Source organism: Prunus mume, linkage group LG1 (assembly GCF_029339155.1).
Source record: "Prunus mume cultivar Tortuosa linkage group LG1, ASM2933915v1, whole genome shotgun sequence".
NCBI classification, from domain to species: Eukaryota; Viridiplantae; Streptophyta; class Magnoliopsida; order Rosales; family Rosaceae; genus Prunus; species Prunus mume.
In genome coordinates, this window is record NC_142698.1 from 17,472,021 (window position 1) to 17,494,839 (window position 22,819).

At 37.2% G+C, this 22,819-nt stretch overlaps 3 protein-coding genes and 1 long non-coding RNA gene across 4 annotated transcripts; 1 reads left to right on the top strand and 3 right to left on the bottom strand.

Annotated features, from left to right (window-relative positions):
- Nucleotides 1-982: 982 nt before the first annotated feature.
- On the bottom strand, nt 983-3,017 carry LOC148921194 (uncharacterized). Its single transcript, XR_016123314.1, has 2 exons — nt 2,557-3,017; nt 983-1,793 (listed from the first exon to the last, which is right to left on the bottom strand). It is a non-coding gene; the product is annotated as an uncharacterized LOC148921194 (long non-coding RNA).
- Nucleotides 3,018-13,976: 10,959 nt separating this feature from the next.
- On the bottom strand, nt 13,977-18,211 carry LOC103344546 (histidine kinase CKI1). Its single transcript, XM_089041112.1, has 7 exons — nt 18,035-18,211; nt 17,790-17,890; nt 17,484-17,705; nt 16,712-17,380; nt 15,647-16,585; nt 14,397-15,548; nt 13,977-14,288 (listed from the first exon to the last, which is right to left on the bottom strand). Exons 2-7 carry the CDS (start codon nt 17,865-17,867, stop codon nt 14,079-14,081), a joined length of 3,270 nt encoding a protein of 1,089 aa, XP_088897238.1. The 5' UTR covers nt 17,868-17,890; nt 18,035-18,211; the 3' UTR covers nt 13,977-14,078.
- Nucleotides 18,212-20,236: 2,025 nt separating this feature from the next.
- Nucleotides 20,237-21,440, top strand: LOC103344032 (cyclic phosphodiesterase-like). Its single transcript, XM_008247663.3, has 3 exons — nt 20,237-20,590; nt 20,704-20,749; nt 21,163-21,440. The coding sequence occupies exons 1-3, from the start codon at nt 20,261-20,263 to the stop codon at nt 21,360-21,362; spliced, it is 576 nt and encodes a 191-aa protein (XP_008245885.2). The 5' UTR covers nt 20,237-20,260; the 3' UTR covers nt 21,363-21,440.
- Nucleotides 21,441-21,574: 134 nt separating this feature from the next.
- LOC103344545 (protein AGENET DOMAIN (AGD)-CONTAINING P1-like) lies at nt 21,575-21,898 on the bottom strand. The gene has a single exon (XM_008248140.3). It carries the CDS (start codon nt 21,896-21,898, stop codon nt 21,575-21,577), a length of 324 nt encoding a protein of 107 aa, XP_008246362.2.
- Nucleotides 21,899-22,819: the final 921 nt, after the last annotated feature.

A 22,819-nucleotide genomic window follows, 5' to 3' on the forward strand; every position in this document is an offset into this window, starting at 1 on the left:
ATTCTTTTGCCTTACCTTGGAGATGCTCTAAGAAAAAAGCTGATTGTATTGCCAAATTAAATTGTTAGAAAAATTCAGGTGCTAGAATTTTGTGATAGTGACATTACGCGATGTGATTTTATGAAATCGCTTTCCTCTCTAGAATAATGAGCTGTGATTAAGACTGGTTCAATTTGAATTCGTCTGAAGTACCAACATGAATTTTTTAGTTTAAATTTGTGGGTTAGGTTGGGTAGGGTATGAATAGAGTTGGTGAGAAATTATTCATTCGATTAAATTTGAGTTGGGGTTAGTTGGGAACTTGGGATTTGGGCAACTCCTGTTTAGGTTAAACCTGTCAAAATTCACAACCCAATTACTAAAACTCGTAATGTTACTGGTTCAAATGCATTCCTGGAAATGAATGAAGTCCTACCAGTGGGGATAACAGACAAGTCCAAATAAGGAAGCGATCTGCCTTAATGAGGGGTTTCTGTTGCTTTAAGATCCGCACTTGATAAAACTTGAGCTTCATCTCTTATCAATGCATGGGTTTTTCCTGGTTTACATGGAGTTGCAGCTTCAGAAAAGGAGTCTCTAGTATCACTACTTTTTCTTAAACGATCCATGCAAAGAACTTCAACATCCATTGCACTTTGAGCACTCTGGCCAAGTACTTCTCCAGCCTGTTGTAAGGCGTCACTGCCTGTCTTTTCGTCATCATGAAGCTCTTCTTCTTCATGCATCAAACTGTCCCGATGAATGAAGCAAGCAATTAAAATATAAGAAACCAATAAGTTCTGAAGTTAATGTGAACCTACATTTTAGTTCCAGCAGCAGCAGATCCAGCACGATCGTATGTAAAATCAATGATACGTAGCAAAGAAATTAGATCGGTGATTACAAATTACGTATACAGAAATGAAGTATCAGGTTAAGAATGCACATAATAGTGGAGTCAGTCAGCCACTCGAGGGCAACTAAGCACTAACAATGATGCACCTTTTATTCAGACCTTGTTTTTATACATATGTATTATGATAGAATACATGTAAATGAGAATGTATTTTCCATGTCGCATCTTATTTTCTATTTCTCATTTCACATGATTGTGTTTGTGCTCATAGGCAGATACATTATTTCCAAATTGACAAAAGATAGGCTTCATTCATACCTCTCTGGAGTGCTTCAAATCTGCTTCATGATCTACTGAGCAGCTATTTTCCACGGGCAGTGATTTCCTTTGTATATTAGACTCATCCATATCCTTTTTTCTTTAATTCCTTCGGCAGAAAGTAATCAATGGGGTGGTCAACTTGTTTCACGCAAGCTGAATCACCACCTAATTTATCTAACCTATTTCTAGAGAATGAATCAGTGTCTTCTAAGTTTGATGTATTCAATCTTGGCGAGCTACCATCACATTCAGAGCTGCTTTTTCTTTCAAATGCTGCTGCTGATGATGATGATTTTTGTCTTACAAAATCAGCAGTAATTACAGCGGAATTCATCACCAATTGAGAAACTAACCTCCCTCCAACATTATTATCATCAACCAATGCTCCAGCATTAGCATTTGAAGATGAGCCTACTTTCTTGCCCCTAGACTTATTCCCATATGCATCCCTTTGGGAAGGAACCTCATCAAGACTTGTTGGAACGGTTTTAATTGGTATTTGTCTTGTGCCAGACACTTCAATGTGTTTCTTTTCCTTATGGGGCTTATCTAGGCATTGGAGATGATACGACTGAAGGCATTTTCCACAATGCTTCAGGTCACCCCCAACACAACACACAAAACATACATGGCATACCTGCAAGAAAAAGCGCAGGTGAGACAGAATATAGCAATGACCTTAAAAATAAATTATAGGTCTAAGACAACTAAGAGAAGATCTTCATAGAAACCTAAATTAAAGAACCAAATCTAAATGTTCATCTCAACTAGATACGCTTTCAAGGGTCGGTTGAATATGGCACATTCTGGTGGTATCTAGTAACAAAAGAAGTATCATCGGGAGCAACAAAAAGTGAATTACGGCACTCATGTCCCTGTACAGGATCTGTTCTTGATTGCCGCTTTCGCTTATAAAGTTATACGTTAGCAACACTTTGCTTCCTGACATTTAAGCTTTCAAAAAGAAATCTTGCTGCAATTCCAAACACTTGGACCGCATTATTCACATGAAATTTGTATTTATTCCATTATATGTTCAGTCTCATTTCAACACAGAAAAACCTGCATATGTTAAGGAAGAATATCCAATTAACTAAACAGCAAGTCATGACTCATATAGTTAATACAGTTACAAGTAGCAACACATTGATAGCTGAAGGGCAAAAGACGGATTTCGACTACTCTGAAATAGTGAATCACTATCACGAGGAATGCGGCAAACAAAAATTGTACTAACATTCTCCACCTAAAACACAGGCAGTGAGGTACAAGCATAAATGCCATTTGAGTATTAAAGAATAAGCAAAGCAAGAGAAGCTAAACGCATGCCATGCACAGAAATGTTTAAACTTCAGTATCAATTTGAATTCAAGTAGCCTAACGCATGCCATTCACAGAACCTTGTTATTGGCAAGACCATGGAAACTCCATGATAGGACAACTTCACCATTTCCTTCCACGGAAGACAGACACCAAGTCAGCAAATTTTGTATTTTTTTCTTCTGCTCCATGTCGTCAGTGCGAAGAGGGAAGAATATAAAGCGCTAAACAGGGAGAGGAATGGAATTAAGAGTCTCATGATCTCTTCTTCCATGGACTTGACTTGTGCTTCACTGCTTCGGCTTCCCACTCTCAAGCTCTAAATTTTTTCAATTTCGGGTTTCAGACTTTCAGTCACTCGCAGTGTTTGAAAAGTCGGCCTAGGCGGGCGGCTAGGCGGCTAGGCGGCTAGGCGGTCGCTAGGCGGCTAAGTGGTCGCTAGGCGGGGGCTAGGCGGCTAGGCGGCTAGGTAGTAGCTAGGTGGGCTCCTAGGCGGGTTGGGTCTTTTTTGGGCGCCGAACCCGGAGGACGAAGCAGTGACCGCGAGAGAAAGTTCCGTCCACTGCGAGTGTAAGCTTCGTGAATAAATTTAAAGCGTATAGCCGCGCGGCTTTACCTTTAAAATATTCGAATGTAATTAGAAAGTATAGCCGTACGGCTGTACGTTTATAATTTCTATTTATAGAGTCGAGCCTTGCAGCTATAATGGATACGTATCATCCAAAGGAAACGTATCGTACATGGTCATTTCAGAATCCTCATGGTGGTTTTGGATTATTAAGCATATCTTATCACGTGGGCTTCTTCTTGTTCTAGCCTCAGGAATATGATTTGATGTGGTAGAAATAGACCAGCTTGACCAAATGAGAATACAGTATGCTGATTATTTGCTGATATGCTCTCCGTTTTACTTGTTTGGCAGATTGGGGACCGAAGGTTGATGTTGTTTTTTGTTTTCTTGACCTTTCTTCAAATTACGAACCCCCAGATTCACTTGCGGAGTGGCTTGAAGCTGGTGAACAGCCTGTCTATATTGGATTTGATAGCCTTGTGAGTTTGTTGCAGCTTTCTCTATTCATGTTTAATATTCTTTTCCCAGTTCTATCCCAGAGTAGCTCTGTTTGTCCTTACCCTGAAAAAATTACTTGTTCCTTCCCAATAAAAACAATCAACCAAAGCCACAATCTCCAAAGAGTGACCACCTTCATGTTGGTCCCCAGCGAACAGGTGATTCTGTGTATTTTGTGGACAATTGCCCCCATGATTGGCTATTCTTAGGTGTATCATGTGTTGGCGTGACTTGTAGATATTGACTTACTTTCCTTACACACCAAGGATTCCTATTTTATTTATAATTGATTTACTTTAATTCATGATTTCCTGCTGTAAATAGATTTAGGAATTTATTATTTACTTGCCCATTCAGGTTTTGTTGTATTATAAATATGACCTCCTACAAGGAGAAGAATACATAGAAAATTCTCACAAACAAATATTCTCTCATAGTTTTCATATTTTAAGCATGGTATCAGAGCGACGATCTTGGAATTGCTAACTCTAGTTTCAAACCCCCGCCGCCGCTATGGGGGTTGATGATTTTTTCAACCATCATGGAGGTAGCACCACCGACTCCTTCTCTCATTCTCAACCAACCATAGCTGAGTTGAGTGCCCAAATGGCTCAGCTCCTACAGATGCAGACTTTGGCCCCGAATTTAATCCTGAATCAGGATCCTATTTTGCTGACCCCGAACCCGATCCGGAATCAGGATCCTATTTTGACGACCCTAACCCCGACCTCGACTATGACGACGACGACCCCAACCCCGACTCGAAGACGACCTCGACCCTAACTCCGATGATGACCACAACCCCGAATTTGTCTATGATTCAGACCTCGATCCCGATTTCGACTCCGACTCCAGTCCCAACTCAGGCTCACATCCCGATCCGAATTCCTACTCTACATGTATCCTATGCATCTTCCACTGCACAGATTATGACTACTCGACTAACGACACCGACACATGGACTAGATTGCACATATTGTGGAGATCCGAGACACACTCGTGAGACTTGTTTTAAATTGCATGGCTACCCCGATTGGTGGGCTACTCTTAAAGATCGAGGACAATGCAATACGACTAGTAATGGTACTGGTTATGGATTCCATACTTCCGATAAGATTGATTCAGGAGTTGGATAATTGATTCCGGTGCAACTGATCATATGACGTTTGATCCTGATGATTTTCTGAATACTACACAACCTCGACGAACCTGTATTGCAAATGCCAATGGTGTTACTTATCCTGTGACAGGGGTTGGCACTGTTGCACTCTCATCCTCTCTCACACTGTCTAATACTTTACTTATTCCATCTTTATCCACTAAATTGTTGTCCGTTAGTCAGCTTACTGAACAATTGAATTGTTGTGTACTCATTTACCCGAGTTTTTGTTTGCTTCAGGATATTCACACTAAGGAGATTCTTGGTCGTGGTACTAAGAGAAGGGGACTATATTATGTCGATGACTTCAGTCATGGCATGGCTAACAATGTGACGCATCCCTTTGATAGCAAACAAAAGCAAATTTGGTTGTGGCACCGTCGATTGGGACATCCGTCTTTTAGTTATATGAAGCATCTTATACCAGATTTATTTTCAGGTTTCAAAGACTCCGACTTCACATGTAATACTTGTATTTTGGCTAAGAGTCACCGTGTGCCCTACCCGTTGAGTACGAACAAGTGTACTACTCCATTTACGTTAATTCACTCTGATGTCTGGGGACCTTCACCTATCACTGCTCCTTCTGGTGTTCGATGGTTTGTCACATTTATAGATGATTGTACATGGATGATATGGCTTTATTTGCTGAAGAATAAAAACAAAGTGTTTTCCCGTTTTCAGTCATTTCACAAACAGATGAAAACTCAGTTTAATGCTCAAATCCAGATTCTTCGCTCCGACAATGGTGGAGAATTTGTCAATCATGACTTTCAGACTTACTTCGAACAACATAGAATTATCCATGAGACGACTTGTCCTCAGACACCACAACAAAATGGTGTTGCTGAACGAAAAAATCGACATCTTCTTGAAACCGCCCGAGCACTTCTGATTGGCGCTCATGTTCCTCGCCATCACTGGGATGATGCTATTGTCACTGCAGTTCACCTAATCAACCGCATGCCTTCTGGTGTATTGACCTTTAAAACTCCCTTACAGGTGCTTGCGCAACACAGACCTCTGCCCTCTGTTTTGGTACTCACACCCCGAATCTTTGGATGTGTGGCTTTCGTTCATCTCCACAAAAATCAACGTAGCAAACTTGATCCATGTGCGCTTCGTTGTGTTTTTGTAGGTTATGCCACTCATCAAAAGGCTATCGTTGTTATCACCCTCTTACCCGACATACCTATGTCACTTTGGATGTGACCTTTCTGGAATCTGAGCTGTTCTTCCATGACCCATCATCCAATTCTACGCTTCAGGGAAAGATACGAAATGAAGAGCAGAATTGGAGCAACTTGAAAAACAAAGAAATTCTCCTATGTACAGAAATGATTGATCATCCGGAATCTGGAGCACAAGATTACTCTCTGCCGAAAGGCGACCAATCGCTCATTCATAGCGATCAATTACTTGACCCCCCTGATCCATACGAAGATATTTCTGATCCGAGTCTTACACCTACAGACAATACAGAACAACAAGATAAAGACCCCTTCTAACTCAACCGTACCAACAGACCAATCTCCTGAGAATATCCTTGAGGTAACTACTCCTACTAGACTTGTGCATTTAGAGGATAAAACTATTAGATATCAATTACCTTTCAGGCAAAATCATGGGAAGCCACCAAATCGTTATTCACCTGATATTGGCAAGACATCCAAGTATCCAATTGCAAATCATGTATCTACTGAGAAGCTGTCTGAACCACTCAAGGCTTTTGTGCATCAGTTGTCTGCTATCCATATTCCAACCAAAGTTTATGAAGCATTGAAAGATCCTAAGTGAGTCCAAGCTATAAAACAGGAGATGAAAGCTCTTGAGAAAAATCAGACTTGGACATTGGAGACTATACCACGAGGAAAAAAGACTATCGGATGTAGATGAGTGTTTACTATAAAACACAATGCAGATGGATCTATCGAGCGATACAAGGCAAGACTTGTGGCAAAAGGGTACACACAGACCTATGGTATAGACTATGAAGAAACCTTTGCTCCAGTTGCAAAGTTAAACACCGTCAGAGTCTTATTGTCCCTTGCAGCTAATTTGGATTGGCCACTACACCAGTTTGATGTAAAGAATACTTTTCTATATGGCAAACTCACGGAGGAAGTATACATGGACATTCCTCATAGTTATAATACTACTCAGACTGGAACAATTTGCAGGCTACGAAAAGCATTGTATGGGTTGAAACAGTCACCACGTGCATGGTTTGGACGGTTCACCATGGCAATGAAGAACAATGGTTTCAAACAGTGCAACTCAGATCATACTTTGTTCTTGAAACATCGAAAAGGGAAGGTAACAGCATTAATAATTTATGTTGATGATATGATTATTACTAGGAATGATAAACATGAAATATCACAGCTACAAGACTATCTGGTTACAGAGTTTGAGATGAAGGATTTAGGTGGACTCAAGTATTTCTTGGGAATTGAGGTGGCTCGATCACAGCAAGGCATATTTCTCTCTCAAAGGAAATATGTCTTGGACTTGTTGACAGACACAGGAATGCTATATTGCAAACCTGCAGACACTCCTATTGTTCAGAATCATCATCTTGGAGAATATCTGAATCAAGTTCCAACTAACAAAGAAAGATACCAAAGGTTAGTGGGAAGATTGATCTATTTGTCACATACTCGACCAGACATTGCTTATGCAGTGAGCGTTGTCAGTCAATTTATGCACTCTCCAAGTGAAGACCACATAAATGCAGTTCTTCGGATACTTAGATATTTGAAGTCTGCACTGGAAAAGAACTTATGTTCTCAAAGCATGGTCATCTAAATATTGATGGTTATTCAGATGCAGATTGGGCAGGTAATGTAACAGATAGAAAATCCACATCGGGTTACTTCACATTCGTGTGAGGTAATTTGGTGACATGGAGGAGCAAGAAACAGAATGTAGTAGCTTTATCCAGTGCAGAAGCCGAGTTCAGAGGCATGACTAAAGGGATTTGTGAACTTCTTTGATTAAGAAAGTTGCTTACTAAACTTGGGTATAAACCTACATCTACAATGAATCTCTTTTGTGACAACAAGGCTGCTATAGCCATTGCACAGAATCCGGTTCAACATGATCGTACTAAACATGTTGAGGTGGATCGACACTTCATCAAACAGAAGCTTGAGGCTAAAGTGTTTCAGTTTCCTTTTGTGAAATCCGAGGATCAATTGGCGGATATTTTGACAAAGGTGATTTCCAGTAAAGCATTCCACAATTCACTGGATCAGTTGGGCATGGCGACATCTATGCACCAACGTGAGGGGGAGTGTTGGCGTGACTTGTGGATATTGACTTACTTTCCTTACACACCAAGGATTCCTATTTTATTTGTAATTGATTTACTTTAATTCCTGATTTCCTACTGTAAATAGATTTAGGAATTTATTATTTACTTGCCAATTCAGGTTTTGTTGTATTATAAATATGACCTCCTACAAGGAGAAGAATACATAGAAAATTCCCACAAACAAATATTCTCTCATAGTTTTCATATTTTAGCATCATGGGGCTGATGGGACAACTGGTCCGAAAGTCATGTAAATGATAATGCTATATTCTTGGGGAGTCTTACATTTGTAAATGATTCAGTTACTCAGTTGGCTCATATTCTGTCTTCTTTTTAGTGTCCAACCACAATTGTACCATTCTTTGGGGACCAGCCATTTTGGGGGGAGAGGGTGCATGCCAGAGGAGTAGGTCCTGCACCCATTCCAGCTAATGAATTCTCGCTTGAAAAGCTGGTCGATGCCTTACGCTTCATGTTAGACCCAAATGTATTTACCATTTTCTTTTTAAACTTCCAAGTGATTTACATATAATTTTTCATTTCTTGAGTGTAAACTTATCACACATGCATACGCACTGATTTAATTGAAGTTGACATTGTTTTTTTTTTTTTTTGGGTAATTATTATTTTTATTTAATCAAATATTGCAATGTGAGTCATCCACCTTTGGCTAATGATATCACAACATCACTTGCTACTAGCATGCAAGGTGGCATGGCAGTGATGATTTGATTAAAACCAATTCTAAGTCTCTACAAGTGGAAAACAAGAATGATGTCATCTTTCAACTAAATGAATAATCTCATGCTAGACTTAAGATTTAATAATATATAAGTCTTCACAAAAAATATTTAACTAAGAAAAATTCATATTAATAATTAATTAATATGTAGTATGAATAATTTATATATATATATATATAGACAGTTCCTCACATTACAAGTCTAGCCGCTCGGCTATACTCCATAAATAGAAATTTAGGGGTATAGCCGAATGGCTGTACTTTTTATTTTTAACATTTCAATAGAAAATAGGAACCGCCGCCTAATAGCACCTATTCGGAAGATTTTTATTTAAAATTTTTAAAGAATATAGCCATGCGGCTATAAAAAGGGTCTTAATTTCTCACTTTACACCTAAAATCGAAATTTTCTCACTTAACCTACTGGAATTGAAAAGTCCAGCCACATATAATATTTTAATATAATTTTAAGTGTATAATACTTGAATTTTGTATGTATTATTGAAAATTTTGTAAAAAAACACGTGTATTAAACATGAAAAATATGTACATATGTGTATTGTACTAAGTCTTCAAGATGTATACGCAAAATGAAAGTATTATTAAAAAATACGTACGTATATGTATAATACAAGTGTTAAACAGGAAAATGCTAGTTAAAATTCAAAAGGAGACAATAAAGACTCGGATAATGGCCAAATAGTAATGGATAATACTCTAAACTACTCTTATCGATAAAAGAAAATTAGGAAAAGATTTTGATTTTTTTAAAAAGGATCCCATTATATATTTAAATACTCTTTAAAACTTATTTTAATATTTAAAAAGTATATATATTCGAATACAAATTTGCGCTCAAAAAACCCAAAAATCAATCTTAGGATTTCGGTTTTGCTTTGATTGCTACACTCTGAATTTTCCCTCTCTTCATGGATCAAGCTAAGGCTAGAGTTTTCTCTAAACGGCGCAATCCATCTCCATCTCCTCAGAATGTCACTGTAAGTTCCCTTATTTATTTATTTATTTTTTCAAACACTTTCACTTTTTATTTTCTAAAATCTTCACGGTTCAATGTATTTATTGATTATTATTTCAAAATTGAGACACACTCATAGATATGCATTCGTGGTTACATATTAGAATGTATGTACATATGTTATGCTTTGCTTTTAGACTACTCCGTTTTGTTTTCGAGAAAATAGAATAGAAAGTGAAGTATAAAGCGGGTTTTGTGTGGCATGAGGGTTGTGTGTTGCTTTAATTTAAAATATCACTAAATTATGATAGAATTGTGGTGGGCTTTGTATTTCCTTCACGTTTACATGTATTTTGTATCTGGCTTTTACATCTGAATTTTGATATGAAACTAATCATGGCAGCAAGTGCTTTGTATTTGGAATGATATTTGTTTTACTTAAGAAACGTTTTCAGTTTTTTTTTAAGGTTGAAGCAGTTACAGTAAGTAGCACCTATAAAAAGCATTGTTCGACTCTCTGTTGCACATGATGAATTAAGTAGGATGATCAGTTGGGTTGTGAAATGAGTTTAAGGCTTTTGATAATGTTATTGAATGATGAAACCATATTGGAGGATATATGAGTTGGAGCCTAACTAAACTGGGATTGGGCAGTTTGATGCTCATGCGAATGTAGATCAAACAAGTAGTCATTGAGGATGGATTATGATGGGGACATTGATATTTTTTTCTCCAATTGGAACAACAAGAATCCAACTGATCGCCTTTTTATTGTCTCTTACCTAATAAAACCTATTTAACTTCGGACTTCCTTCCTATAGCACAATGCTGAAAAACTCTCTCTCTCTCTCTCTCTCTCTCTTACCTTTTAATTTCTCTCTATTCTACTTTTTGTAACTCTAATGTTAACTTTGTTCGTTATTTATTTGGTTAATTTAGGGTTGTTTGATAACCATTTCATTTTCACTTTTTTTTTTAATAATTGAAAACATATGTTTGATAACATATTTCATTTTCAGCTTTAAAGAAAGTTAATTTAGTTTTCAAAATCACCCTTACGTTTTAAAACAACTTGGAAGTGTTTTCAATTTTTCAGTTTTTTTTTTCTCTACTCTCTCTTTTCATTCATTAATTTTATATCAACACACATGAAATACACTCCAGTTACTAAAACTTGGTATTTGGGGCTTCTTGACTTGGACCCAGACCCAGACCCAAACATCGGCACCTCCAGATTCAAAATTCACCCAAAAATACAACGAACTCTTTGTAACATGCATTTTTATTTTATGATCTGAAATTCACAATTTGACACAAAAAGAAAAAAAAAATTCCATTTCCAAGTTCCACATAAAATTGAAAACCAAAATCGATTACCAAACAACTTTTGTTCACTTTTCACTTTTCAGTTGTTTTGAAAAATAAAATTATTTACTAAACAAGTTTAAGTTTTTCGTTTTTTGAAAAATGAAAAGGTTATCAAATAGGCCCTCGGTGTCATACACTTTAATTTGTGTGAATTGGTTTTTGTCTCATGTCAGGATTCTCTATATAATTCATCAACTTGAGTGCTCAGACATTACTACTACTGAAAACCAAAGCTATTTCTAGCAAAGGGAAAAAAAATGGCAAGGCATTTTAAATACCAAAAAATACCTTCAATTAAATAAGATATTAAGAAATAAATATTTTCATTAATTAAGGGTAATGTATTAAATTAATAACATTTTTATATTAAAATTTAAATTTATAAAATAAAATAAAAACAAACAAACAAAATGAGAACATGTTATAAGACACAACTAAACTCATTATCTCTTCCTTAATTTTAAATTAAATTATTATTAACCCATGAATTGGCTGCAGTTCAAATTGCAGTTCAAGGCCAGATATTACTTACTCTGTTCATGTCTTAAGCAGGTTTATGCATGCCCCACGTAAACCTCACATGGAGGCCGCACTCCGCATTATTAGTTATTTGAAAAAATCGCCAGGTCAAGGCATATTATTGTCTTATCAGAATGACTTGACTTTGCGTGCCTTCTGTGATTCCGATTGGGCAGATTGTCCTAATACTAGAAGGTCTACTACAGGCTATTGTGTGTTTCTGGGATCTTCTTTAATTTCATGGAAATCGAAGCGACAGAAAACTGTATCTTTATCATCAGCAGAAGCTGAATATAGATCTATGGTGGCAACATGTTGTGAGTTCTCTTGGCTTCGATCCCTCCTCAAGGATTTGAGCATCCTTCATCGCCAATCTGCTTTGTTGTATTGTGACAACAAGGCAACTTTACATATTGCTGCTAATCCAGTATTTCATGAGAGAACAAGACATATTGAGATGGATTGTCATTTTATTCGAGATAAGATTCAGGAAGGTTTGATTGCTACACAACATGTGAGTTCGTCCTCTCAGTTAGCCGATATTCTTACTAAGGCATTGGGACGAGAAGAATTCAACAATCTAGTTCGCAAGTTGAGAGTTCTTGATATCCACTCTTCAACTTGAGGGGGAGTGTTAGGAAATAAGTTTGTATAATATCAATTAATATCAATACTGTTGTAATTAGGATTTACTTTCCTAGTAAGTTTCCTAGATTAGAGGACTTGTTTCCTTGTAGACGAAGACACTCTTGTATAAAACCAATTGTACCTGTCAATTAAAAGTATTCTCTTCCAATATCAGATTCACAAAGATGGGGCTGTTTTGTTTTTCCACAGGACTGTCATTTAATTTAAAATATCACTCAATTATGATAGAACTGTGGTGGACTTTTGTATTTCCTTCACGTTTACATGTATTTTGTATCTGGCTTTTACATCTGAATTTTGATATGAAATTAATCATGGCAGCAAGTGCTTTGTATTTGGAATGATATTTGTTTTACTTATGAAACGTTTTCAGTTTTTTTAAGGTTGAAGCGGTTACAGTAAGTAGCACTTATAAAAGCATTGTTCGACTCTCTGTTGCACATGATGAATTAAGTAGGATGATCAGTTGGGTTGTGAAATGAGTTTAAGGCTTTTGATAATGTTATTGAATGATGAAACCATATTGGAGGATATATGAGTTGAAGCCTAATTAAACTGGGATTGGGCAGTTTGATGCCCATGCGAATGTAGATCAAACAAGTAGTCATTGAGGATGGATTATGATGGGGACATTGATATTTTTTTCTCCAATTGGAACAACAAGAATCCAACTGATCGCCTTTTTATTGTCTCTTGCCTTATCGCTGCTCTAATTGGAATTTTTACCATAGCCTACGTGTGGATTGCCATAGTAGCATGTCCAATGAAACAGGTGATATTTGTGATTTAGGTCTATTCAGAAGGTTGACTCTATCCCATCTTCATGTCTGGTGGATTTTTGAGCTCCATTAATGAGATGGTATCTTCAGTATGTGCAACTGTTAGGAGTCAGAGCAACAAGTCCAAGAATGGAAATGCAACCTCTGTTGTTTAACAGTAGAGCCGCACGGCTATACGCTATAAATAGAAATTTTACAGGTATAGCCGCACGGCTATACTCTATAACTAGAAATTATATATGTATAGCCGCGAGGCTATACCAATATTAGAATTTAGAAGTCAGAGCCGGGAAATAGTGGTAGTACCGGGGGTATGTCCACAGAAAGCACAGCTGATACTCATCAAGCTGTTAATCTCTCCTCAGTTGATTTCAATGGAGTTTGGTGAACCTATTCCTCCATTATTATTTCGGATGTATCATAAATTGTTGCTTACTTGTTGCATGTGCTTGTGTTTCATGTAGGTTTTTGAGCTGACCTTAACACAAGGACAGGAGGTGGGTCTTTATTTATTCAGAAAGATGCCGCACCATAGAAAAGCAAAACTTTGTGCCGCACCATAGGTTTTTGATGAATTAAGTAGGATGATCTTCCATTCAACTCAAATTTGTGACTCAGACATCTCAACTCTGAAGTTTCAATTTTCAATTTGATATGTGATTTCATTTTCTTGAATAACAACTGTTTATAATATTAAACGGATGATTTCTCAGGCGAGGTCCTGGATTCAAATTTTAGCATCCGTGTAGTGTGTGTGAGTTTAGTATATTATCACCCATTTCCTAACCTTTCAATAGGAAAGGTTCTCAAAAAATAACAACTCGTTACGATTTTAAACGGATGATTCTGTTTGAATTTGAAATTTTATGGAGTTTCTAATGATAATGAACCCCTAAACACCTTCATACTGAAAACTCCGTCAACTATTAAGAATTGGAGAAACTTTAAATTTTATTCTCTTCTAAATTTAAAAAACCAACTTAACATAATCTCTTGCATCTACAAAACTACTTCGAATTTGTCATTTTATTTGTTCTCAATCGATTTGATGACTTCCAGCAACATGTCTATTTGCAATGGTTTGGTTAGATGGACATCCATCCCTGCTTCAATCATCCTGTTAACCACCTCATTGATTGCATGGGCTGTCAATGCTATAATCGGAATACGGATCCCGTATTGTTTTTCCTCCATCCTTATTAGCCTTGTTGCTTCAAATCCGTTCATTATTGGCATCTGTGGAAAACCAAAATTAACAAACAAAAGACACATATAAATCCGTCTTCCTTTTTCAGAAGAAAAAAAAAACCCTTAATAATGAAGAAATGGTTTTGATCACATTACCTCGCAATCCATGAAAATATAGTCGTAGGGAGTAGATTTAGAATGAGCCTCCTTGCTATGATCCCTTAGAGCTCTACAAATTTGATCAAATGCCTCTTTGCCATCATGGCAAATTTCCACAACTGCTCCAAGTTTTTTAAGATAAGTACTAATGACCATGCGAATTGCTGCTGAATCTTCAACAAGTAAAACTTTCTTTCCATACAAGAGCTCCTGATCACTTCTTTTATCAACACATTTATGTACGACCACTTGTTGCAGTGAGTCGTCGTCGTGAGGTGATGAAGATGTTCCTACTTCATTTCCTGCAAGTTTGGGATCCATTTTCTGCATTTCTTGAGCTACTTCTCTCTTTTCTAACTTTGGTAAGTTGCATCCTTTAAGTTCAGGTATTAGTCCTAATACTTCATATAAGCGCGACCCGTGAAATGGTTTGTAGATAATAAAATCGAGTGGAGGAGCTAGCTTCTGTCCTTCTAGTTGCATCGGATGCGTGTTACGCGTTATTGAGTTATCTAGCCAGACAACCTTGCATCTTGACTTGTGTATGTCTTTCCTAAAGCTAGCCACAGTTGCATACAACTCAGAGAAAACACCAGCATTTGTGTCAATCACAATAAGTACAATACCTGCAGTTGCGGAGTTTCCGGAGTCAGTCTTTTTATCGGGTTGCAAGATTTGGTCATCTACTTCCTTGATGCTTTGAGACCCGTCACTTGCTCTTGACTCAGAGTTGTTGGATGCGGAGGGGCTTAGTTGGTCAAGAAAACCCAGCTGGGACTTTTCCGAATGATTGAAATAGGAAATTTCTAACTTGCACTTTATCTTCTCAAGTTGTGGAAGAAGATTTTTTGCATGCTTTACATATGAAACTCTTATGTTCAATCTACTGATATACTTCACCAAAATCTTTCTCCGTTCGTCGCCTTCTATAAAGAGCACCACATGAGATCCCTCTGGTTTTGGTGAATGCGCCAAAAGTTGTATACCAAAAGGTTGAAATCCGTTGGCAGAGCGATCATTGGAAAATTCTTCTTCAATGTCACCAGAATTTGGTTTACATGTCAGAAGAGAAACATCAAAGCTGAAGCAAGTACCTCTCTCACCCAGCTCTTTATCAAGAATTTTTATCTCTCCACCCATTAGGCGTACCTAGACCAGAAATTGAATTGTGATCAATAACTAAATTAATATATATATATACATATATATAATGTATTAGTATGTTAAACTCATTCTGAATTACTTACCAAAGATTCAACAACACCAAGTCCCAAACCAGAGCCTTCTTTTCCAGTAGCCCTGTCTGTCACCTGAACAAAGTTTTCGAAAACAAATTCTCGCTTGTCTTTTGGAATTCCCTCGCCTGTATCATCCACCTCAATGACAAACTTTGTACTGTTGGGATCCTTTTGTGCTGTATGAATGGCATCCAAATCACTGAAAGCTCCTTTCCCCTTGTAAAACAACCATGACAAACACTTCAACACACGATTATGATTGGAAGCGATGATTTCATTCTCATAACTTGATTTCGGAACCATGGCACGAACTGTGATATGACCTTCAGATGTAAACTTCACTGCATTGCTAAGCAAGTTGCACATTATCTGTTTAAGTTTCCCTCTGTCGCCTCTGACATTACATGTTTTGGCAATCGAGTCATCACAAGGATCGAGCACGATATCGACTCCTTTCTTTATAGCAATAGGGTAGAACATATCAACTACATCCTCAAGGAGCTGAGCCAAGTTGAATTCTTCTACTTCAAGCTGCGCTTTCCCAGCTTCAATTTTGCTTATATCAAGAACAGAATTCAATATGACCAGGAGGTCCTTTGTACAAGTATGCATCTGTGCCAAATTGGCTGCTAACTCAGAGTCGGGATTGGCATCTTGGTGACACAACTCTATCAAACCAGTGATGGCTGCCAAAGAAGTCCTCACATCATGGTTTGCTCTACTGAAGGCTTTAGTTTTGTTCATACTCTTGCGCTCTGCTTGACGAGTTGCGCCTTCTTGTTTCATGATCCGTGCACATAAGATCATTTCTCTTCTTGCAGCTCTGATTATTAAGAGTATGAATATGCAAACCGATGCAAGAATTAAAAATACCAAAAGGCCAAGCAACACTACTGATTTGTGATTAAGGTTTACAAGACCATTGGCGGGACAAGTCAATACATATACCTGCAGAAACGAAGAAAAAAGAAACATATATATGTATATAAATCAAGGGAAGTGATACAATGGCAGTTAACTTGTAAGGCAAGTTAGATCAAACTAAATTGGTGCAAAAACTATGGTTTCACATACCGATTTAACTCCGATGATCTCGAGGGTGGAGCAATAAGTCATGTACTTGATACGCTTCATTTTCCATGAATGAATATATGGTTCCAACTTGTCATCATCATCACGATTACATGAGAATTTACCAAGATCACCAGTGGCATTACTATTTGGCCTCACCATTTGGACCGAAACCGTGTTGTTGCTTATTTCAAATTGGGTTTTTGGGAGCTTTGTTTGCACAATCACATCCCCATTTGATGTAGCCAAGTGAAAGTAACCCCCATGGAAGTCTAAAGCGGTGAAATGATCGACGACAACTTTTGCTGGAATACCGAAGGAAATCACCCCTCTGCCATCCATAGGCACAGTACTTAAAAACATGCTATGTTGAGCCTTGTCCCATCCTCTTCCCAGCCAAGAATAACCACTTGTGCTATTCAAGGCTTGTTGGAACCAAGTGGACTTAACTGTGACCAAAGAATCTGAAGCAACTGCGGCGCCATATAACTTCCCAGTGTCCCTATTTACTGGTTGAGTGTACCAATTTGAAGAAAATGAAGTGTTGGAGAATACTGCAAAAGTTTGATCCTCATGGTTGTAAAGTGAGAATAAAAGGCCATCTAATCCAATATAAGAAACCTGTGAGATATGTGGGATCATTGAAAGTGCTAGAAACAACGTTGGTGCAACCTGGACAACAAAACACGAAACCAGTTCGTAGATTACGAGAATGTTTTATTTAGCAAACATTACTAATTAAACACAGCTAAACTGTCTGAGAATATACACTAACCCTTGTTTGGACGGTAGCGAAATTGAGCTCAGTTCCATTAAGTGAGGAACTGAGAGATCTTGCCAGATTTACTACTGATGGATTTAATGGACTTAGCAACTTTGCAGTGGTGTCAATGCCTGATAATAATTTTTTGAGTGCTTGTTTTGATTCCAGGAGCATACGTCGTTCAATTTTTATCGTCATCTTAAACAACATTGAGATCATAAAGCATGAAAGTCCCTGCCAAATATACACAACAGAGAAGTGGGATGAGGAGAGAAGTTTGCTTCTACAAGCTAGAAAAATATGTTGAAGAAAAAGTACCAGAATGAGGAGAAAACAAATGGGGCGCCAGAGAACTCTTGAGCAAGACTTGATCCGGTGCGAATTCATCATCTTCATGGTGGAAACCTTGGCTTTAATATCTGCATTTTCATGGCATGAACAAAACTACATTTATAGTAGAGAACATAAAAGGAAATTTAAAAAAAAAAATCATCAAGCAAATATAGTATAAGATTTAGACAGATGACAAAAAAGAAAGAGAAGGAAAAGTTGATTGCTAGTACTCGAAAGACTTGGCAATTGTCGATGCAATTGATGTAACTTCCACTGCCACTGCCACTGCCACTGCCACTGCAACAAGAAGAAATGTTGATAGCTGGTGTGAGAGCGTATTTAGAAATAATATATGATTGGAAGTGAACTGGTGAGGAAAAGAAGGAGCTCGAGATGGAAAGATATCTTCTAATCAGAATTCAAATTGACTATCCAAACAGCTTCATCTGAAATATATATAGAAAGAACCGAAAAATCCAAAATTAAAAAATATATATATATTTATAATCCTCAAGCTTCAATGCGCAGTAAAATTTCGACACATACCTATTATATACCTAGCTAGTCTGACTGCTAAGTGACACTTCTGCACCCCGCAAAGGAAGCACAAAGAATAAGCCCTCAAACATAGGCTACTCTCAGGATGCGACACCTGTCCATCCCCTTCAACCCTCCGCCCCATCAAACTCCTTCCAAACGCAATCTGTTGGGCCCACCACTCCTGTTTGCTTTCTTTATTCTTTTCAATGAATCCAAAGAGCATGGTGCACAAATTATTGAAGTTAATGTCATATCATGGCAAATCCAAGAAACTATTACGTACGTTGTAGTACTAGTGATAACATAGACGACCTGAGATTGCACAGGTTTGCGGTGTAGGGGCCATCCCACCGGACCACGTTGTTGTAAAGAGAGTGGAGAAAATAATGGACGTCTTGGGAGCATAAAAACTTGTATGAAACAGAGATACTGTTAGTTTGCTATTTTCAATTAATCAAGCTATGTTAAGCGAAAAAATTATCACGCATAACAGAGCGTGATTGATAAGGAATAATAAAACAGTGCTATCTCTGTTGCATTCTCCTTTTCTTTCTATCTTTCTCACATTTGATAAGTGATGAGGAGAGAGAATGTGAGAGAATGGACCAACAATGTATTATAACACCTTAAATTCTTAAATTGGTACAAACCACTAATTTTAAGAATTTAAGGTGTTATAATTGGCCGATCATACAATCATTAATCTCACAAATTTAAATTGTGAGATAATGAACCAACAATGTATAATAAACTTACTGGTTGTAATATATATTTACTCACATTTCTAATAGAAATTAGACGAATCTAATTAGGTGAACATCTATATATATATCAATAAATGTGATTTTCACTTAATAGCATGAATTTGGTGTGTCAATTAACGGAACAAAGACGCTTTGCTGGGGTTCTCAACAGATACTTTGTCTGCAAAGTTGAACAATTAAGATTAACCAAAACTATTTAATTTGCTTTAATTTGTGTTGCAGCTAAAAAGCATTTACCACTGAAGTTGGAAGTACACTTTTGTTTTATGCTACTCAAATCAAAAACTTGGGTCGGGGATGCTTTTCCACTTTTATGCTACTCATGAATGAATCCTCCAAGATTTTGATGTTCAATATGTCCCTCTTTGCCTAACTCTTTCATCATTTTCCATATGAAATTGCCATTATGTTCGAAGATTTTATTCGGCTTTATAAAAATATATGTTCCATTTTTTTATTTCACCCTTCTTTTGGCACATTCGTCTTGAGATTGTAATAAAGTTACGTGGGATTTTTATTTTTTTTTCTTGAGTACAAGTGATTGGAGGAGAGGAGTTTACCCAATATTCATTGGGGTTCAAATCTCTGTCTACATTAATGGAGATAAACTTGGTTCAAGTTTGGCATCCTATTCAAATAAGGAACTCAAAAATTTTGATTTTTCTTAAAAATAAAGAGTTCTTAAATCTATTTTTAAGATTCAAAAACTTGTTTGGTATGCAACTTGAAAACTGTTTTCAAATCTTAAAAATTTGAGAACTTATGTGTTGTTAGGAAAAAAAACTGAAAAAGTTGACTTTGGGGTTGATTTTGGGTGTGTTTTATTAAATTTTGTTTTTAAAAATCGGGGTGGGGTTTTTTAGTTATTCTTGAGTTTGAGTTTTTTAAAATAGGGTTACTAAACAAGTTTTCTTTATTTTGAACTCAAATTCTGTCTTTAAGTTTAAAAAGTAGGATTCAAGTTGAATACCCAACATGCCTTTAATGACTCATTAAAACGGACCATTTCAAACATCTCCCTATAAGCAAGGGGTTCAGGGGTAAAATGGGGATAAAAAATATTATTGGCATTGAAAGAAAATTGTTGGGGGTTCAAATAGTTGTCAAAACTCCTTTTCATCAATTTTCTCCGTTCACTCATTCCATTTTCTCATGGAAAACTCAGAACCAACCATAACAATTTCCTCAATGCCAAACCCAGTTGGGCAGAAGGTGCAGACGTATGCGGCGTGGGCCGTCATACCGGATCACGTCTCGAACAGGATCAAGAAGGTGATGGAAGGCCTCCGCGACGAATTCGGTGGGCCCGAGATCACGCCCCACTTCCCCGTTCTGGGGTCCATCCGCTCCAGGGAAGACGACGTCATCAGAATTTTCAAAGAGGCTTGTGGGAAAAGCTCTTGCTTCGCATGTACAGTTGGGGACGTGCTCCCCGGTCCATTCTATTACCAAAATGTTTACCTCTTCATTCATCCGGATGAGGTATTTTTTTAAAAACTAAATATATTTTCGTGCAAATTGAATTTACATGTTTAATTTAAAATTTAAAAAAATTTATGCGAACATATCTAGTTATTTTCTGTTTAATTTCTCAGGTAACTTATCCAACAGGAAATTTCACTGACCATTTCGACCAATTGGGTAAGTAAGAGATCAATATATTAATACACTCGTATTATATATACTTGTTGACAGTGAGTTTTTCTTCAGAATCTAGGGTTGTTTTTTTTTTTTCCTATTGATAGATATTGATCTACTAAAGTTAAAGAGTATTTACCCATGCACATCTGGTCCTAGGTTCGATTCCCCTTTCCCTAATATCGCTTGTATTTAAAAAAATGTTATTACTCAATACTAACCCTAAACTGTAAGCTAATTGAATTTGATAATTATATGCCATGAACAAACAACCAAAGGATTTTGTTTAGATTACCCATTTCATAGAATCAAATTCTTGTAATGGGTTTGGCGAGCACTAATTTAGACGACATCAATGGAGATTAATTATTAATAACCCTGATTATTGTATGGATTAATTGAATTTTGAAGTGCAGCCTGTATGCCCCACTTTAGCCTCCTGTATGGGGAGTTGACAGATGAAGAGAAGGAAAAAGCAAAAGAGAGAGCGATGGCTCTGGATGACGGCCTGGTTGGCCTCACTTTCACCATAACTCGGTTTGCATTGTACAAATGTAACAAGGACAGAAGTCAACAATCTTGGGAGAAGATTGCTGAACACTCCCTCCCACGCTAATTACTTGTTCGCTTCAAATGTGATTTGTTTTTACCAACATCAAATATATTTACCAAGTTTCAAATATATGACAAGTCACCAAGTTGATGAAATTACATTCAACGAGAATTTAGTTTCTAAATTCACAAATTACCCATAAACCCTAGACAACAAGAAATCATAACAAAACTTGGATTTAGTTTCTAATCAAATTCATGAAGCAGCAGCAGCAGCTACTGGTAAAAGAACCATTCTCCATTGCGCCAATCCATGTGATGCCTCAGCATTCTCTCAGGGTAACCAATATGATGCCCAGTCTCAAAGTAGACGCCAAAGTAGCACCCGACCTTCCCAGTAATGATTCCAGACCACCAGCCGTCGTTGTCGAACGCATCAACCCTGTCCCCGTCAGCGAACCCGGCTTTCGTTTTCTTGGGCGGAGGCAGAGGAGGCAGAGGCCGTATCTCATCCCCCTCGACCACCTCTTCCAGAGGTATGGAGTGGTCGTCCTCGCATACCAGGCGGCTGTACTTCACCTTGTACTTGTTGTCCCCCATGTTTTGCAGTATGGTTGCTCCATAGTAGGAGCCCTGAAACCCGTCTTCTCTGCTGCACACTTCGACCCTCTTGCCTTCTTTAAAAGCCTTTGCTCTAGGAAACCCATTTTGGAGAATGAGATGAGAGTTGCTCTTGTGAAATGGTATGAGGAGAGTGTGTGTGAGGGTCGCAATATATAGAGGTTGGGTTGGATTTCCTAATCGGTTTGGGATTTTGGCTTTCCTATTCTGTTTAGGATTTGTGGTTTCCTATTTACTTACTAAATTCAATTTATTTATCCCAATTGTAAATATTAAGCCCACCCTAGTATATATTTATTTCGGCCCAACTCTTCTTATTTTATTAACACTACCTAATAAAACCTACTTAACATCGGACTTCCTTCCTATAGCACAATGCTGAAAAACTCTCTCTCTCTCTCTCTTACCTTTTAATTTCTCTCTATTCTACTTTTTGTAACTCTAATGTTAACTTTGTTCGATATTTATTTGGTTAATTTATGGTTGTTTGATAACCATTTCATTTTCACTTTTTTTTTATAATTGAAAACATATGTTTGATAATATATTTCATTTTCAGCTTTAAAAAAAGTTAATTTAGTTTTCAAAATCACCCTTATGTTTTAAAACAACTTGGAAGTGTTTTCAATTTTTCAGTTTTTTTTTTCTCTACTCTCTCTTTTCATTCATTAACTTTATATCAACACACATGAAATACACTCCAGTTACTAAAACTTGGTATTTGGGACTTCTTGACTTGGACCCAGACCCAGACCCAAACATCGGCACCTCCAGATTCAAAATTCACCCAAAAATACAACGAACTCTTTGTAACATGCATTTTTATTTTATGATATGAAATTCACAATTTGACACAAAAAGAAAAAAAAAATTCCATTTCCAAGTTCCACATAAAATTGG

What these genes read in the sequence shown, in the direction of transcription:
- LOC103344545 (XM_008248140.3), bottom strand. Translation starts at nt 21,898, where the DNA reads ATGGGGGACAACAAGTACAAGGTGAAGTACAGCCGCCTGGTATGCGAG.
- LOC103344546 (XM_089041112.1), bottom strand. Translation starts at nt 17,867, where the DNA reads ATGAAGATGATGAATTCGCACCGGATCAAGTCTTGCTCAAGAGTTCTC. An exon ending in TCGCTACCGTCCAAACAAGG is followed by an intron (nt 17,381 to 17,483) that starts GTTAGTGTATAT and finishes TTTGTTGTCCAG; the next exon opens with GTTGCACCAACGTTGTTTCT. An exon ending in AGATCATCGGAGTTAAATCG is followed by an intron (nt 16,586 to 16,711) that starts GTATGTGAAACC and finishes TCGTTTCTGCAG; the next exon opens with GTATATGTATTGACTTGTCC.
- LOC103344032 (XM_008247663.3), top strand. Translation starts at nt 20,261, where the DNA reads ATGGAAAACTCAGAACCAACCATAACAATTTCCTCAATGCCAAACCCA. An exon ending in TCTTCATTCATCCGGATGAG is followed by an intron (nt 20,591 to 20,703) that starts GTATTTTTTTAA and finishes TTAATTTCTCAG; the next exon opens with GTAACTTATCCAACAGGAAA. An exon ending in TGACCATTTCGACCAATTGG is followed by an intron (nt 20,750 to 21,162) that starts GTAAGTAAGAGA and finishes TTTGAAGTGCAG; the next exon opens with CCTGTATGCCCCACTTTAGC.